At 43.9% G+C, this 18,956-nt stretch overlaps 1 protein-coding gene across 1 annotated transcript in view; it reads left to right on the top strand.

Moving 5' to 3' along the window:
• The window catches only part of NUAK1 (NUAK family kinase 1), a 95,052-nt gene that overhangs the window by 39,385 nt on the left and 36,711 nt on the right, over positions 1-18,956 (top strand). Inside the window, exon 2 of the mRNA XM_066591477.1 lies at positions 2,306-2,426. Coding sequence (XP_066447574.1) covers positions 2,306-2,426 — 121 coding nt within the window. The remainder of the gene's footprint in view (positions 1-2,305; positions 2,427-18,956) is intronic.

The raw sequence follows: 18,956 nt of genomic DNA on the forward strand, positions 1-18,956 counted from the left end.
ATGTATTGAAAGCAAAGTGAAGTAAAAACGATATCTTTCTTGGAAATACTTTATCATTCTAACTCACTTCTGTCAGCCTGTATAGCATGGATGTCAGTGCCTCAGCTCTTACCTTATTTTACCTTTCTCTTCTCCTTTCTAGTTGAAAAAACGTGAAACTGTTTTGGGTTGTTACACACACTACATGACATTAAGTGACTTTTGAGTTACCCCCATGCACATTAGTTCAAAACTTTTTGAAGACCTTGAACCTCAAACCAGCTGGAAATCTCACTGTAGAGTGCTAGCACATTCTGCATATAGACAGCACATTGTTGGAATGCCACCGTTGTGACACCCATGGTGACGTCACCCCATATAAGCACCACAATTCACCACTAAGACCAAGTGGTGTGTCCTAAGCATGGGCGACATGTAACAACTGAGCCAAAAGACATAGGTAGCCTACATATTTATATGTAAAGGGATATGTCAGGCAGAACCATTTATTACCCTTGCGTTGTTGGGGCTGAGCTGTACTCCACTTTTTCCATCAGTAGCACAGATGAATTTGCAGGGAGTGCACTCGACCAATGCTCCATTCAAAGTCTTATAAAGATGCTCTTACACGGAACTATTCGGATTCAGAACAATTATCGTTCAGTGTGAGGGCTCAGTCACAGGGGCGTTCTTACGCGCATAAAAACGTTTGCACTGCGTGCGTTAAACAAAATATGTGACCACCAAAGATAGAACACGTGGGTGGCAATGGACGTGGGCATGCGTTTTTTTATTTAACGCACGCAGTGCAAACGTTTTTACGTGCGTGAAAACGCCCACGTGACTGAGCCCTCAATGCATGTACCAACTGAACAACTAACGAGAAAACTGAATGACGTAACGTCCCGTGTAAGCAGACGTTCACTTATGAACGACTGCCTGTTTACTGTCAATGGAAGCGGTTGGGCCGGAATGATCCTCTGCTCGCTCCACCTCCTTTCAGTCAGCCACGCTCGTTCTTGTGTAAAAGCACAGGAACGATTCGCTGGGACAACCTGTTGGGCATCTGTTCCCCCGACAGATCATCCCGTGTAAAAGCACTCTTAGGGCTTCTGCAGGATACGTGACATGCTTTATTTTGTGCACCGAAGGCGCCACTGGAGTCTATAGAGTTGCGCAAATGCGCACCTCGTCCACACAAAATCGCACACTGAACAGCACGATGATACATGCTTCCGGCTGTAAAACCAAATAAAGCACAGGACCCTTTAGTCACCCATCAAGACTTAAACAGACCCCTGACTTCAGACTCAACAGTTAACTTTAATATCTCAGATTTTGAACCCCTGAAAATAATCGAGACCCTAGACTTCATTCCCCAGGATACAGCTGCACCTACCTGCACAAACTACTAGAGGTGGATAGCTGTAGACTGCTGCTGCACAGAGGGGTCACATTATACATGTCACCCAATGGGATCAGCAGGGGCGTAACTATAGAGGATGCAGGGGAAGCGGTTGCACCCGGGCCCAGGAGCCTTAGGGGGCCCATAAAGCCTCTCTTCTCCATATAGGGAACCCAGTACTATGAGTAAAGCATTATAGTTGGGGGCCCTGTTACAAGTTTTGCATCTGGGCCAGGAAGCTTCAAGTTACGCCTCTGGGGATCAGTACATGCACAGTGCAAACAATCAATCCACAAAATCTCGGAGATCCCGCCAGAGTTTAGCAGAACCCACTTAGTAAAATGCTACATTAAATCAGCGCAATCTGCAGACTCATCTGACCTTTTGTGTATGAGGGGTAAGCAGCAATGGTAGTGGTGTGCTGTTGTACATGTTCTCTGAGTGCTACAGTAGCTGTTAGTCTCGAGGACCATTGTTGCCGGACCTTGATGAGTGGTCTATACAAAGGTACATTTGTACATCTGTGTGGACACGTAGAGGTCAGTTGATGTGGTCAATCCTTTTATACTACATGATCATGGCATGGTATATCGTCGGACAACCTCAGACATGGACAACTACCAAGGAAAGTCTAACCTTGTGATCTGCATTCTTCCATCCCTTTCATGGTTTATCGTACCTCGCTCCAAGTGGTTAGCTGTGTTTGTCAGTATGGAGCGATGTATAAATGTTGTATGATTTTTTGGTAATATTCACATTTGAGGACTGTTCTTAGCGGAGGTCTCTTAGTTTCGGTCTGATCCATTTACTGTGTATTTATTGCCAGCAAACAACATCTGTGTTGATTTTTGAGCAGTTCTAATTGTTGCCTAACATCTGTTTCTGTTCCCAAAGTAACGCTTAGTGTTTTAAATATTCTAGGTTGCCATAAAATCTATCCGTAAGGACAAAATAAGAGATGAGCAAGATATGGTTCACATCAGACGAGAGATTGAAATAATGTCATCACTCAGCCATCCGCATATCATAAGTATATATGAAGGTAATATTTTATGTGAAATTTGTGTGGTCCGATGTTTCAGTTCATCCCTGATTGCTTCTCATCCATTCTTGGGCTTGCGTGGGATGCACATCATTAAATTGTGCAAATAATGACATTTAACATTGTACAATATGCTCCTAGAGAATGTGCGGGATACACGCAGAACAGTGTTGTGCGGATGTAACTGCAAGGCTTACCCTCATCTTAGATCTGCATTTTGCAGGTAATCTAAATCTCACACTCTTGTCCAGTAGAGATCCCCTTTACCCTACATTATCTGCGGTATTGTGACATTGGCCCAGGGTCTATACTGTATGTAATGCGGAGGCAGAGCAAACAGGTAAGCTCTGGACCCACCTGCAGCAAGTACACCTGGTGTCAAGCCACGCATACTATACTTTACTACATACTGTGCTTCCCTGAAAATAAGAGCTACCCCAAAAATAAGCCCTAGCCTGATTTTTCTTTTTTGTGATTTTCAGGGAGGCTTGAAATATAAGGCCTACCCTGAAAAAAGGCTCTAGTTACACTACATAAAAAAATAAAGGAATATATTACCTAGCAGGCTCGGTCCAGGTCCTTTCTGCTGCTCTCCAGAGCTCTGACCGGGTTCCCACAGTCCTTGGAAGCTCATACAACATCACTTCCTGGTTACAGAAATCATAAATCCACACCTCCAGGAAGTAATGGCTGTGATTGGTTCTTCGAGCGCTACATTGATTGGCTGAGCCATCACGTTGTAGAGGTGGGATTTATGAATTGGCTGAGCCACGAAAATAAGCCCTAGTGCCTCTTTTGGGGCAGAAATTAATATAAGACAGGCTTATTTTGGGGGAAACACGGTAATTAAATAACTGCCACTGGGTTTTCTGAAAACTGTTGAAATGGACTTGGGGACATCATGCTTTGTGGATGACTGACTTGTTGGATTTATGGGGTATCAGTAAGCAATACATTCATGCATTATTTTCATCTCCAACTCATAATTCCCATTTACATTTCCAATTATTGTATCCAACTAAAACTGTCTAGATCCCTATATCACATGGTTGGCTTTTCACGATACATAAAATACCTGCTTATTTTGAATACCTGAAATGAGGAAGCAATCTAGTCAAATCTGAGAAAAAAAGTCAACTTTGAGTGCAGTAAATCTCAATCTGTCATTCTCTTGCCAAATCATACAGGGGCCCAAGAAGTAGAGATACTGACTACTGTCTTAAAGATCTTCACAATTCTAAAAGGAGTTGTCTAGTCAAGACTACCCTCATTCCTATAACCTATTAGGACATGTAGATATATTGGGGGTTAGGGACTCCCATTTGGTGAGGGACCGTTTTCTATTCCAGCAGAGTGAAAAATATTATGAAGAAAACCTCAGTCTTGAATATGCAGCATGTCTGTGCATTACATGGGTTCATATTGATGAATGCGTAGTGATTAGAGATGAGCGAGCGTACTCGGAAAAGCACTACTCGCTCGAGTAATTTGCTTTATCCGAGTATCGCTGTGCTCGTCCCTGAAGATTCGGGTGCCGGCACGGAGCGGGGAGCTGCAGAGGAGAGCGGGGAGGAACGGAGGGGAGATCTTTCTCTCCCTCTCTCCCGCCCGCTCTCCCCTGCTCCCCGCTGTGACTCACCTGTCAGCCGCAGCGGCACCCAAATCTTCAGACCCGAGCACAGCGATACTCGGATAAAGCAAATTACTCGAGCGAGTAGTGCTTTTCCGAGTACGCTCGCTCATCTCTAGTAGTGATTAAAGGGGTTGTCCAATTGTAAACTATTAATGGCCTTTGTGCAGGTTAGGCCATCAATAGTAGATCATGGGGGTCTGCTGCTAATGACCCCCATTAATCAGCTGTTTGGCCAGTATGCTTGTAAATGAAACTGGAAGGAAGCAGACAACATTGTTTCCGCTGCAGTAGCCAGGCTTGGTATTGCAAATCAAGTTCCCATTGAAGTGAGAGGGGACTTCCTCTGTAATACCAATCTTGGCCACTACAATGAGAACAGAGCTGTCTACTTCCTGCAGAAATCGGCACAGCGCATTAATGCATTGAGTTGGCAAACAGCTAATCAGTAGAGGTACTTGATGGTTGACTCTCGCCAATCTACGATTGATGATCTATCCTAAGGATAGGCCTTAAGTAGTTTACAACTGGACAACCCCTTTAAGCAATAGTAAGTGGAAATATGTGATCATTCCTCTAATAACCCTGCAGTGTTGGAGCGAGTTCTACATTACCCACTGCTCTCTTACTGAAGCAGTCAGCAGCGTATAGGCACAGTCTATGGTAGGCTATATCCTCCATGCAGGCTGTGATAGTAGCATACTGACAGGTAGGGAGTTGATCTGTGTGGGCAGTACACTGTCAGTATACAGCTTCTGTTGGGCAGTAGCCTTGCATAGTTGTTACTTCATCTTTCCTACATTGCATAGCTCCGGATTCTGTAATACAATTTCCTAAAATAACATTGAAAGTGCTTCTAAAATGAAGTTTCCCATTGTCACATGGTTATATAATCAGGTAATTTAGGAGGTTGTTAGGTGACAAGTCATTTTTTTCTCTAATTATATAATCTGAACTTTGCAAAAAAAAAAAAAAAAACACGAGGCAAGAAATACATTTTCCCATCAGTTCTATAAAATGGACCTGGCTGTCCCAAAGTAACCTAAAACGTTACTGCCAAGAAATGATATTGTTGCTCCAGATGGGAAAGTGAAAGAAGTCTAAAGGATCACACAAGTAAATCATGCCGAGGGTTCCTTCTAGTTTATATGAAGCTCCCGCCCTACCAGCTACAGAAAGCAGCCGCCAAGAGGAGATGACAGGAGTGTGAAGTGTCACAAGAGGCCAAGTCTAAAAGGATCAGGCGAGGAGGTTAGGTCAGTGAGGGAAGTTACAGAAAAGCATCGTAGACCAAAATAAGAGCGGAGCGGAGAAACAAGCAGTGCGTACAATGGGCTCTTGAAAAATGATGATTGAAGCACACACCCTAGTCCAAGGGCAGCACTTGCCAAGTAGAAACACCTAATGGGGATTTCCTTTACTCTGGAGGAAAACCAGAATCAGCTGAATAGACTGTTGAAATACACGTCGGGCAAATTCATACAGAATTCTACAAAATCTGATGTTCTTTGTGAGTGACGGGTCTGTAGGGAGAATTACTGAAATGCTGCCAGATAATTAACCGTGACCTCACATTGTCCAGAGGATGGAAGCCTAGGGGCTAGTCGCTGGCAATTCACACATACTAAACGCTCTGTGTCTGACGGATTATACATTAGGTATTCCAGCAATGATTAGTTTGGTCAGATTTTAGCTTGGTGTTTTAGAATTAGGATGTCATAGATCCCAACTGCCCATATATGCATCAGGTGCGGCATGTAAAGGGACAAATGTCTCTATGTGTAAGATCTGCCCTCACATAGATACACCCAATGGACGCTATTTGGTCTCAGCTCATCAGTACGTACTCAAAGGGGTTGCGCAAGTTTACAGAAACATGGCTGCTTTCTGCAAAAATGGCATTGCATCTGAGCACAGTTTTAGTGATGTTGGAGCTCAACTCCTTCTTCTTCAGCGAAGCTGCAATACTAGTCATAACCTATGGAAGGTGTGGCACTGTTTGTGAAAGAAAACAGCCAGGTTTTTCTAATCCCGCACAACTCCTATTACAGCAGTGTCTAGGGCCGCCTTCTCAGATGGTGGAAACGCTGTGAATATCCTCTTGCAGAATGGATACTGTATAAGGCCGGCTGCACACGACCGAGTCGGATTCCAGATGCAGGATCCGACCCTGTGCCCAGCCAGTGTCCCTGCGTACCTGTCAGTTGTCTTCTTTCTTCTGAACTGTGGATGGTTCAGGCGACGAGCCGTCGGACATGCGCAGTATAGATTTTCCCACGCCGTCGCTGGGCGATGACACGGGTCCTGCGACCGTTACACACAAAAATAGAGCATGCTACGATTTTTCCTCCGTGAGCGAAAAATTGCAGTTGGGTTGTCTTATGCAGCTGTTCCTCAAGTAAAAACACAGCCAAATTCACACCGTTTAGGTGCAAATGTGGCTGCCATGGAATTGCTGCAGGTATTCAGTTGTGTAATGCCCTCAGCAATTCCACCACGTGAGAAAGCGGCCTAAGGGCTCCTTCCCACGGACGGATTTCCGCCGCTTAATACGCGGTGAAAATCCGCCCCGTTGCACGCAGCTGCTCACGGTGCGGAATTCGATCGCGAAATTCCGCACCGTGAAATCACCCGACCTCACCCGCGGCATGCTCTATTTGCCGCGGGTGTACGCGCGGACGGCTTCCTTGCAGTCAATGGAAGCCGTCCGTCACGCTGTAGCACAGCGGAAGATAGCGTGAAACCGCTTCCCCGCCCACCGCCAGCCGCGTCATGTGACGCTGTGGCGCGTCACGCCGAAGCGTCATGCGGGACTGAAGACGCCGGATCCGCAGGTAAGTATTGGGGTCTCTGGGGGGCGCCGTAACGGGGAGCCCGTCACGACAGTGTGCAGCCGGCCTAACAGTTAGGACTACCTAGAGTTTAATCTGTTAGTTCAGTAATATTTTCTTAGCCGTATCTGCACACTAAACAATTAATATTGTAACAATAAAAGGGAGGGTGTCACAGTGCATCTCCTACAAAGTTAAGGCCCATTTAGACACAACGATTCTCGCTTAAAAGTCGCTCAAAAGACATCTTTTGAGCGATAATCGTTTTGTGCATTTACATAGCAAGATGATCGCTCAAAATTCGCTCAAGGGGCAGTTTGAGTGACAGTTTTGAGCGTTCACTTTGCATAAGCTGTTTAGTAGCTAATTAGCTACTTAACAGCTTATTAGTGTGTAAATGAAGCTCACACTGTATACAGAAGCCAAGCAGGACTGCAATCTTCTGTATACAGGTGTTCTCTTCTTGGAGCACTTAGCTGTTATATACAGCTGAGCGCTCCGAGCGGGGTATGCAGAAGACAAGCAGGGCTGCTTGTCTTCTGCATACAAATTTTTTCATCTCGGAGTGCTCCGCTGGTATACAGCTGAGCGCTCAGAGTGGGGTACACAGAACACAAACGGGGTCACTTGTCTTCTGCATACAGATGTTGTCTTTTTGGAGCACTCAGCTGGTATACAGCTGAGCACTCAGAGCGGGGTATGCAGAAGAGAAACTGGACCCCTTGTCTTCTGCATACCAGCTGAAACAATAGTATCAGCGGTATCTCGCTGAAAACTCATTAAGCGGCCCTGATAAGGCTGATCGCTGACTTTTAGCTTGTATGACGGCCACGCATTAAGACGCAATTATTATTGCTCAAAAGATGACTTTTGAGCGAGAATCGTTGTTTCTAAATGGGCCTTTAGTCAAATTAAGGCCTCAATCACACAACCCTAAAACGCTGGGGGACACCCAGTCTGTGGGATGCCGGGTGAGAGCCGATAGGGACCGCATATGGCAGCAAGTGTACTGCGCATGACCTTGTATCTCACGCACGCGTTCATGCGCAGTGTGACTGTCTTTTTTTCCTTTCCTTTTTTTAATCCCCCAGCCTGAGCCCTATACTTTTGTATGGGCAGCGTAGTATGAAACGCTGTCCATATGTAATATATTGCGTATGGGTGATGATTCGGAAGCAACCCCGCTATGAAACATAGGGCTCAGGCTGCATGGTACGCAGAGAAATAGAGCATGCTGCGATGTATTTCTCATGCATATCGACACGCAGCATGTGAACGGATCAGTGAAAGTCTATTTACTTTTATTCACTCCATTCACCGCATGCCATATGGCCGTGCATCACAGGCGTAATACCCGCCGAAATCACGGTCTTGTGAATAAGTCCTAACCCATAATAGTGTGATTCGTTTAAACAAATTACCTAAAAGTAATTTACAAAGAGTTTGCATATAGTATTTTTTTCATGTACACTATGCTATGAAAGGTAATGGACACCTATATCAGTTAAATGGAGCGTGTCTTATTCGTATGTCACGTGTTCCAAACCATACTACATAAGATGCAAACCCTTGGAGGTGACAGGCCAAACAAAGCAAAACTGTTTATGGCTAACCTGCCTCATTCCAAAGAACCTAGAGGTCACATGGTATTATTATTGGTTGCTTATTATTGCAACATTTACGCTAAAACCTGGGTCGCCAGATCAACTGTGAGTTATGTGATCACAAGGTGGAATAGAGAGGGATGTCCCACGCCTAAACCAAGGACTGCATGACCCAAAATATTAACTGATAGGGACAAATGACAGCTGGTAGGGATTGTTGGCAGCGCTCACCTTTCCACTACCCAAGAGAATCTGCAAGTGATTGGAATACAAGTCAGTGTCAGCACCGTATGATGGGAACTGCACATTATTGAATATATGGGTTAAGCCGCTGCACACAAGCCGTTCATTACAAAGCCATCACAATTCTTGCTCAGCTGTCCAAATACTTTTGGTAGGATAGTATATACCCCCAACTATGGATTAACCCAATTTATACATCAATGCACAGTCTTCTATCTATATGAATTTGCACATTTGTGTCACTTAGTTCAGAGTGTTAACTTGTGACTATTGGGTTAAGATTCTAGTGAGTGCCTCATAAGGACAACCATGGTCCTCTGATAATGAAGCTAGCCACATTAACCTGTAAAGACAGCCATAGTGCCTTCATAGCAGAGACACTTATGGTGCCCATTGCAACTGAGACAACCATAGTACACCCAAGATAAATGAGTCTGCACTTGCATTGTCTCCTCCTTGTTCAGTAGGTGACGCAGTGATAATTGTAAGGCGCTCATTCATTGGGCCAGCTGAGCCAATACAAGGTTAAACACACTGCCCTGAAAATCAGATTTTAATAGAATGTCCCGCAATGTGAATTACCATTCCGAGTGACATGTAAGGAACACTGATGTTTAGCCCATATAACCACTGTAAGTGTTTACAATGTTGTTTAGCCTCATCTAAAGTGTGACACATAAAAAAGAGTTTACACAACTATTGATGATGCACCAGTCACAAAGAAATGTCTCGATAGATAATTCTCTGTGGCTCGGAGCCCTGACACAACACATCTGATTTCACTTTTCTTTGTGTGTGGCTTGTTTAAACAAATATTCCCATAAAAGAGGTAATTTACAGAGAATTTCAGAAGTTTATGTCAAGGAAAAATAGCAAAACATGGATAACATCTACTCCGGTTTAACTCGTTTTACACATCTGCGCACTGCCATTATTGTACAGGGTGGGTCAAAGGGATGGAAGCACCTGAATAAATGGGAAACAGTTGGGAATGCCATCCTATGTGTGGCATGCTGCTGAGGGGAAGGGGGAAAATCTAACAGGGGCAGTGTCCAGCATGGAGGTCATTTTGAAAGCCACCATCTTGGATCTAAATTGATATTCTCAAACGGGAAGGGGTGCATGTGACACACATATCTGATAGAGGATTTGGCAAAAATTGCGAATCGGTGCTTAAATGTCATTTCGCATTTATTCCTACCAAAGTTTATTAACAATTTTTCTGTGACATGAAACACAATGGTGATTCACTGTAGAATATTCTCCTTGCGCTCCCCGTTGTTTTGAATCATCCCATTCACAATGCATTGACAGCAACAACTTAGCAGAAATGATTGCACAGGGGTCCAGGACCCGCTGTTGGATGTGTGCCGCACTCGTCCAAGGAGATGAGATCCAGTGAGTGTGGGGGGAAGTGTGGACCATCCTGCTGGAAGAACACTAGGACATGTCTTAGCAACATGCCACACACCGGATGGCATTCCCAACCACCGTTTTGCATTTATTCGGGTATCTCTATACCTTTGGACCACCCTGTATGTGAATTTGCTTGTTTGTGTTACTTTTTCTATGTGTTATCTGGTGAATATTAGCTTAAAGGGAACCTGTCAGCAACTATAAGAACCATAAACTAAATTATGGTACTTATAGTTTGGCTGATGGGGAGTCCGAGGAGTTGTGTGTTATACTTACTCAGTTCTCTGTTCCTGCAGTGTCCCCCGGCAAAGTCAGTGTGTGCCTGACTCTTTCTGCACGCACACCTCCCAGCGCCGGCTTATTGGTGTACGACCTAGTGTAAGTCAAGTGACCACTGCAGCCAATCAGAGGTTGCAGCGTCACCATCCCAACTCATGGCATCGGTGCTCAGATTGCCGCTGAAGCTTATATATATTCATATATGCACATTCCCCCTGCCCTCCTCTTCCCTACAGATGCTGATTGGCTGTAACTGTACACACAGAGGGACCTGCCAATCACCATCTGGAGAAGAGTGCGCATGTATGAATATACATGAACTTCATTGGACTCTTTTCCAGCTCTGCAAAGTTTTGAAAGTAAGATTTGCATATTAGCAACTAAACCGATCAGTATAAGAGAGACTGCTGAAATTGTCGCGTCTGTCACTATACCCTTCTACCCGTAGCCCAAGTAGCAATGGGGGCCTGACTGGTTCCCTTTAAGCATCTACTTACTTCATTCATTTGGCTTACACATACTTTATGTATTAATAGAAATATTAGATCTAATAAAATGTTATTGTCTGGTTAGTTAAATACATATGGTACGGTCATTAAATTTTATTTAAAATTCTATGGTTCTTCAAGACCGTTTCAAAAGTACGATGAGGCTTATACTATATTAGTGATAGAATTCTGTAACCCAACCAGAGCACATTTATTTCCAGAAGTAACTGGAAGAGGTAGACCCTCATTCTCAGTCCGGAGAAATTCCATCCGCTCAGCAGGACAGAAGTTGGCAATTGGCTTCATACAGCTGGGAGGAAAATACTGTTGAAGTGACTTAAAACATCTTGAATGGTAGTGAACAGCTAGAGCTTCCTTTGCCAGAATCTTTACTTCTGAGAGTATAAATTTAATCTGTTCGGATTGTCATGAAAGCATGCTCTTAAGTGCTACATGTTGAGTCTAAGAATACCAAGGTGCAGTAAGATGAAAGAGAATTTCTTCTAGTAAGATTTAGATTGTCAATTTTTTATATTGTTGGATTAGCTTTGTTTTTTGTCATTTTATGTCATACATTCTAATATAAGCACAGTAGTCTGTTGTCTCCTGAAAGGGAACCCTTTGGCTACTGTGTTATTGCTGGGAAGGAGTCTCTCCCAAGTCCGGTTCACCTGCTTAGCATTAACCCCTTTAGTGGCACACTCGGAAAATCTCCGGGGCTTGCTGCACTGACCATGCAGTTAAACCCCAGGAGATTTCTGTGGACAGCTCTAGTGCTGAAATGCTGGCCAGGACACACAGTTATTGTGCCACTGTACACGTTTGCCACTTCGGATTACCGGGGCTTGTTGCGTTGACATGGTAATAATAAACCTGCCACTGAAGGGGTTAAAGGTGTGATTCTATACAAGGCTACACCTCTACACAGCAATGGGCTCTCAGGATGTGGGCTGAGATGCCAAGAGTGCAGGGTTGAGTGTTCCTCCCATTTAGCAGGCATACAGAGCTTTCATCACCACGTTGCCAGCGGGTCACTTGAACAAAGAAAGAAAAGGTAGATTACAGCACTTGATGAAGAAAGATTACAAACAAATTCAGTCTTATAATTGAGGCCCTTAGGGAATCTACAATCTAGCGCCATGATCCAAAATGCCTTCCTGCTCAGGAGAGCACTCCTCCAGTCTCCTTCCTGGATTGGTTTATTAACCTTTTCCAATGCTATCATCTCCATGGTATCTAACTTACCTTCATGTGTATAGTAAAAGTGTTTCTTGTAGAAGGATTAAGTGTGCAGATAGATACATGCCACCCTTCTCCCCAACAAGGCGTGAGAAGGCTTGGGTGGGGAGGCGGATGCACCGCCCTCCTGTCCAGATATGAGGGTTGGTGGTGGTATTAAAGAATGTAGGAGGGTATTTTAATATTTGCTATACAGCAAACTCTTGTTTATGTACACCATTGCGCCTTCCAACCGGAAACAATGGAGTCCTGTCCTGCATGCTACTGGGATCTTCAGCATATTGCTTTATTCTGAATGTGATGCTGTCGCTGCTCATAGCACAGTTAAAGGACTGCAGAATATGCACATATCTATACATTTCCTATACATTTAGTAACATTTTTGTAGACTGCATTGCATTTATTATCAGTGAGTGTGCTCTGTTCTTAAATGTTGGGCACACCTTCGCGAGGAAGAGACCCTGGCCTACTGCTCGCCTTACAATTAGTTAATCTCCCTTTTATCTGTTGTGTGCCAACATATTGGGCACGTATTTACTCATTTTGTATTCACAAATAACTCTACATGCAGAATTAACGGTCTCTTCTGATTATGAAGCGCATGGTGATTAGTTAGAGGTTCCCTGTGGCTTTCTCTGTTGGGATATGGAAAGGGGCAAAGACATGATTGAAGCAACAGTCAATTGCAGGAGCAGAATTAGGTTACTTACAAGTTTGGCCGGTCTCACCCGACTGGATTTGAATTGCGAATTCCACAAGCGATTGATCCGCGGTAATACGCAGTTCAATCAAATGCATTGAATTACACAATACTGTTGACATAAGCATTTCAGAATTGTATAATCAGCTTGCAGAAAATAGAATGCAGCATGTTCCATTTTACCGTGGATATCCGCGACATAGAGCCCACTGTTCTCTATGGTCGTTGTTATACCCGCAGCCCATATGCAATTACATTTGGTCGTATGCAGAGTTGCGTCCAGACGCACAGCTGAAATCAGTGGATTCCGCTTACGGCCGTGGGAGCCTGGCCTAAATGTATGTAGTTGAAGAGATTAAAAAGGGGTATATTTTAAGAGAAACAAAACTCTGTCTAGGCATAGAAACGGTTTTACATCCCCACCAACTCTTGTATATGTATGCTATTCACTAATGCACATAATCCTTGCCTTCCACTATCAGACTAAGCATACTTCTGCATACCAGAAGATATTTCAATGGAAAAGCAATTCATCATATGGAACTAAGGTTTCCTGAAACATGTATACCAAGTTTAATCAGTGTGTATAACTATGTTAAAGATGTATGTACAATAGAGGCAGAACTGCACTTGCCGCTGCCGCTAGAGAAAAGGAGCCCAGACCATGATTCCTGCATCCTGTGTGCAGGAATACACAGGCCTCCCACTGTTATCGGACAAAGGCCATGTTCAGACGAGCATGGCTGTATTTTTTCAGATATTTTTTAATAGCATTTTTTTTGCGTATTTGCCCTTGTATTGCTATTCTTTTCTGTTGAGTAATAACGGATCAGTATTTGCCCAGTAGTAAATAACATATATGGAGGCAAATGCTTAACAATTAGAGATGAGTGAGCCTACTCACTAAGGCACATTACTCGAGCGAGTAGTGCCTTAGCCGAGTATCTCCCCGCTCGTCTCTAAAGATTCGGGGGCTGGCAGGGGCGGGGGAGAGCGGGGAGAAACGGAGGGAAGATCTCTCTCTCCCTCTCTCCCCGCCGCAACTCACCTGTCACCGCCGCCGGCCCCCGAATCTTTAGAGACGAGCGGGGAGATACTCGGCTAAGGCACTACTTGCTCGAGTAATGTGCCTTAGTGAGTATACTCGCTCATCTCTATTAACAATTAGTGATGATATACGGATGACATACTGATGTAATGTCATCTGTAATACGGATCTGTGTTATGGACGTGTTACAATACCCTCGTCTGAAACGGGCTAAAGGTGGAGAATTACTGTAACTTGAAAAATGATAGAGGCCAAACTAGCCCCATTCCCACCATCCATGTAATTAGGAGTGTGGTGGTGGTAATTAGTACCATGCTAATATTTGCTATCTGCTCCCCTCACCTCTATTTGCTTTGCTGAACTATGATATAGTCGTTCCATATAGATAATGCTTTACAATATGTACATATGGAGTAGCTCACCTTGAATATAGGTTATACACCATATCATAATCGGGGTTATTATACCACTGAAAGGTAAGAGAGTATAAAATATATCACTTATTTCCATTCAATCCTGTACACACATTTTCTAATGGGTGCAGTTGTTTTGAAAGTAAATTCTGAAAAGTGATACATTTGAACTAACATTTAGTCATTTCCATAACCATTTCCATACTTTTTTTTATTTAATACATAAGAAATTCGAAAATATGTGCAGACTTTCATTTTTAGGTCACACCTTTTTTTTTTTGCTCATTTCATGTGATAAAAACGCATTAGACTGGTTTTACAAATTATGAGAACCATTGTATATTCCCACTGAGTATACTGGAATGAGGTGACCTTTCGTGGAGGAGAAAATGAGCTGAAAAACAAATAATGAAATGATCAGCAGACTCTTAACATAGAAAAAGGATAATAAATCTCGCATTATTTTACCTCGCCATTAGGCTGTGCTTCTAATTAATTTCCTGTCTGGCTGAGCAGTGACGTCAGAGAGTGCTAAACATCTCATTGTGTTTCATTGTTAGCACCCTGAACTTAAACCTTGTCATCTCATAGATGATACTGGCATTACATCAAGAACCTAATCCTTTGGTTACATTCCACCGATCTTGGATTTCCTTACATAATTATTCTACACCTATGTGATTAGTTCACCGAAGATCCGTGGAGACTTTCCAGAGTATACCACTTAAAAGAAATGATGCTGAAAATGTAGGATTGTTACAGCCAACATGAAATATGATGGCTGTAAAAGAAGAACAGTGGCATAACTATTAAAATATTATATTCACCTCTTGAAAATCATGTTACAGCTTACAGTTACAAGAAAAGGTAAGGGAATAGAGATGAGTGAGTATATTGGCTAAGGCAAACTACTCAAGCGAGTAGTGCCTTATGCGAGTACCTGCCCGCTCGTCTCTAAAGATTCGGGTGCCGGCAGGGGAGAGCGGTGAGTTGCGGGAGTGAGCAGGGGGAGCGGGGGAGGGGGGGGGGAGAGTGAGAGAGAGATCTCCCTCCTCCCCGCTCTCCCCCGCCCCCCGCCAGCACTCGAATCTTTAGAGACGAGCGGGCAGGTACTCGCATAAGGCACTACTCGCTCGAGTAGTTTGCCTTAGCGAGTATGCTCACTCATCTCTATAAGGGAACCCTTTGGAATTACCTGAATTTCTGCATTAATTGCGAAGAAAATGTGGTTGGATTGTTAGATTCTTTCTATATAATTATAATGTATATAACTAATACAGTTGTACAAGTCATGCCTTTTATTGACCACATTGAGTCAACATCCACGGTGCAGGAAAAAATAAAGGAAATTTTACATAGCCCATTGACTTAAAGGAATGTTCGTTCAGCGGATCATTGTTCTGCAATCAGCTGATGAATAAGCAAAGGCTGTTTTGTCGGCTGATCGGGTCTTTTGTGCTGACGAAAAAAATCTTTGTTGTTGTCTTCTGGATAAATGGGGGAAGTGCTGCCAGAACCGATGAAAATGTTTGGTAGATGGATGATCAGATGTGTGATCGGTCATCTCTTATACAGTCTTATTCATGCTGAAGGCCATTTAAACAAGTGCTGATCTCAGCGTTTGGCACTCGTCAAATGGCTGAGATCGATCCAGGTAAAATCACCGTATATGATTCCTCCAAGAACTAATTTTCAATAAGTATTTCAGTTAAGGAGATGAATTTGGAAGTGTTTCACAGGTTCTTTTTTGCTCGTGAAATAAGGGCATACAAAAAGCCTTATTACTGATAAGTCTGTTCTTCTCAAGAAAAATTGGTCAGTGTGAACCATATCTCAATACAAACAACTTTCAGAAGTCCTCACATGTGTTATAGAGACACATGGAGCTGGAAAAGACTTCAAAAGCATTGCGAAAAACCTGGGTGGACATCAGTCCACGGTTAGGTAAGTTACCTACGAATGGAGACAATTCAGGACTGTTGCTTTTCTCCCTAGGAGTGGGCATCCCATTAACTTCACTCCAAGAGCAGAATGGGCAATACTGATAGGATTGGAATGGCCAAATTTGAGTCCTGATATTAACCTTATTGAGATGCTGTGGTCTGATCTGAAAAGGGCTGTGCATGCAAGGCCTCCCAGAAATATTGATGAACTGCAAAGTTGTTGTTTTTTTTGTGGGGAATAGTCCAGAATTTCTCCTCAACATTGTACAGTTGTTTGTGTGTTATTAGTTTTGTTCAGTTGGGTTTGTTCATAATTGTGACTTAGATAACAATCAGACTAAAAGATCAGCACTCGTTTAAATGCTTTTCACAAATGATCATATATACAGTTCTGTATTCCCTGTGTATTTTTATCCTTTCCAGCAGCACTTCTCCTTTTCACACAGGAGATGTGCTGCTGATAATTAGCAGCACAAAACCTCTTATTAGCCAATAAGCGTTTGCTTGTTAGTCAGCTGATCGCTGCCCTGTTTACATGGGGTAATCCCCCTTTTACACGGGACGTCATCACCAGCTCACTCGGTCTCTGGCAGCGTGTTTGGACCGCAATATACTTGTTCACTAATCATTCAGTGCCCGAGTCGGCGCTGAGTTTTTGCCAGATGAAACTGAACAACGATACGTTGGCTCATATTTAAACTGGATGATTAGCATTCAGTTTCGCTCGTTTGAACGATTTTTTTTAACGATAACCGTTCCATGTAAATGGAGCATAGTGATTAGGAAACAAATATTCAATAATCAATGCAGAAATCCAGGTAATTCCAAAAGGTTCACTTAAAGGGGTTGTCCCGAGGCAGCAAGTGGGTCTATACACTTCTGTATGGCCATAATAATGCACTTTGTAATATACATTGTGCATTAATTATGAGCCATACAGAAGTTATAAAAAGTTATTTGCTTACCTGTTCCGTTGCTAGCGTCCTCGTCTCCATGGTGCCGACTAATTTTTGGCCTCCGATGGCCAAATTAGCCGCGCTTGCGCAGTCCGGGTCTTCAGCAGTCTTCTATGGAGCCGCTCGTGCCAGAGAGCGGCTCCGTGTAGCTCCGCCCCGTCACGTGCCGATTCCAGCCAATCAGGAGGCTGGAATCGGCAGTGGACCGCACAGAAGAGCTGCGGTCCACGAAGACAGAGGATCCCGGCGGCCATCTTCAGCGGTAAGTATTGAAGTCACCGGAGCGCGGGGATTAAGGTAAGCGCTCCGGTAAACTTTCTTTACTTCCCTGCATCGGGATTGTCTCGCGCCGAACGGGGGGGGGGGGGGGGTTTAAAAAAAAAAAACCCGTTTCGGCGCGGGACAACCCCTTTAAGGTACCTTTACAAGGTAAGGCTATCTCTCCTGCGCTTTTACACAGGAGCAATAGTGTGTCAGGTTATGGAGGCACAGCGCCTGGAGATCTCTTATAGCCGCCCACCTCCATTCAACTTAAACAGGAGTCATTCAAAGACTAAGCGAGAAGCTCCACGGTAGTCCTTCAGGTTGAGTGAGCTGAAACGGAATAATTAGCAACAACTAAGCAACTTCTCACTCAGTACTCTGTCAGAGGGCTGTGTGTACACTGGCTGACATTTGCCCAAAATCACTTGTTTGAGCATTTATTCGGGTGACTATTGGCCTGTTTGAAGGTACCTTTTAGGTAACTGTCTTGTATCAATCCCAAACCTCTCCTAAGGCCAGATTTCCGCCACGTTCTATTGCACCTAATAGCTCAATGTTCACGCTGCGGAATTCCATCACGGAATTCCGCAGCGTGAAATAATGTCCTATTTGCGGTGGGACTATGCGCGTCCGGCTTCCATTGTAGTCAATAGAAGCCGGCCATCATGCTATACTTCTGCTGTAGCACAGCGGAAGTATAGCGTGAATATGCACTCCGCCCACCGCTGGGCACGTCATGCGCTGTACTGCGCCTGTGCGCCGGCGCATCATGCGGGAGCTGCACAGTAGATCCGGAGGTGAGTATAGGGTCTTTGGGGGGGGGGGGGGGGCACCGTGATGGACTCTGCTGCGGTATTCCGCTTGCAGAGCCCGTCACGGCCGTAGGCATGAGCCCTAAAGCAGTATTCAGATATCTGCTTGCTGGTACTAGAAGCAGTCTATGGTTTGTTCGCAAACGCATTTCTAATCTCCAATAGCACTGTCTGTTGCCTTGCATTCTAGAACGTTACATTTTGTATGCCGCATTACTGTCAGGTGCCTAGTATACAGACTATAGTGTTTAGACCCCCAGAACAAGCTCTGAACATGTAGGGGGTGCTTGCAGATTTGAGCTTATCAGCTTGTAGAATTTTGTATACAGACTTGGAGTAGCCTAGATACCTGTGGTGCTCAGAGTTTTGGTCAGTAGACCCATAGCTGGGCTGAGACTATAGTCTGTATTACGCAATACGCAGTGCACTAGTAATTATCTTATGTTAGGCTCACCATAAAGAGATGGCAAATGTAATTATCACATGTACCTTTCTAAAAATCAATGATGTCACTGACGTAATTCTTAAAATTCACAATACATTGGTTTATCGATGTCGCAGACAACAGTAACAATTTGAGGGTTTTTTTTTGCCTTCCTCTGGATCAACATTGCGGTATAATAGGACGAACTGGATGGAAATATGTCTTTTTTTCAGCCTTCCA

Source organism: Eleutherodactylus coqui, chromosome 2 (assembly GCF_035609145.1).
Source record: "Eleutherodactylus coqui strain aEleCoq1 chromosome 2, aEleCoq1.hap1, whole genome shotgun sequence".
In the NCBI taxonomy this organism is placed as follows: domain Eukaryota; kingdom Metazoa; phylum Chordata; class Amphibia; order Anura; family Eleutherodactylidae; genus Eleutherodactylus; species Eleutherodactylus coqui.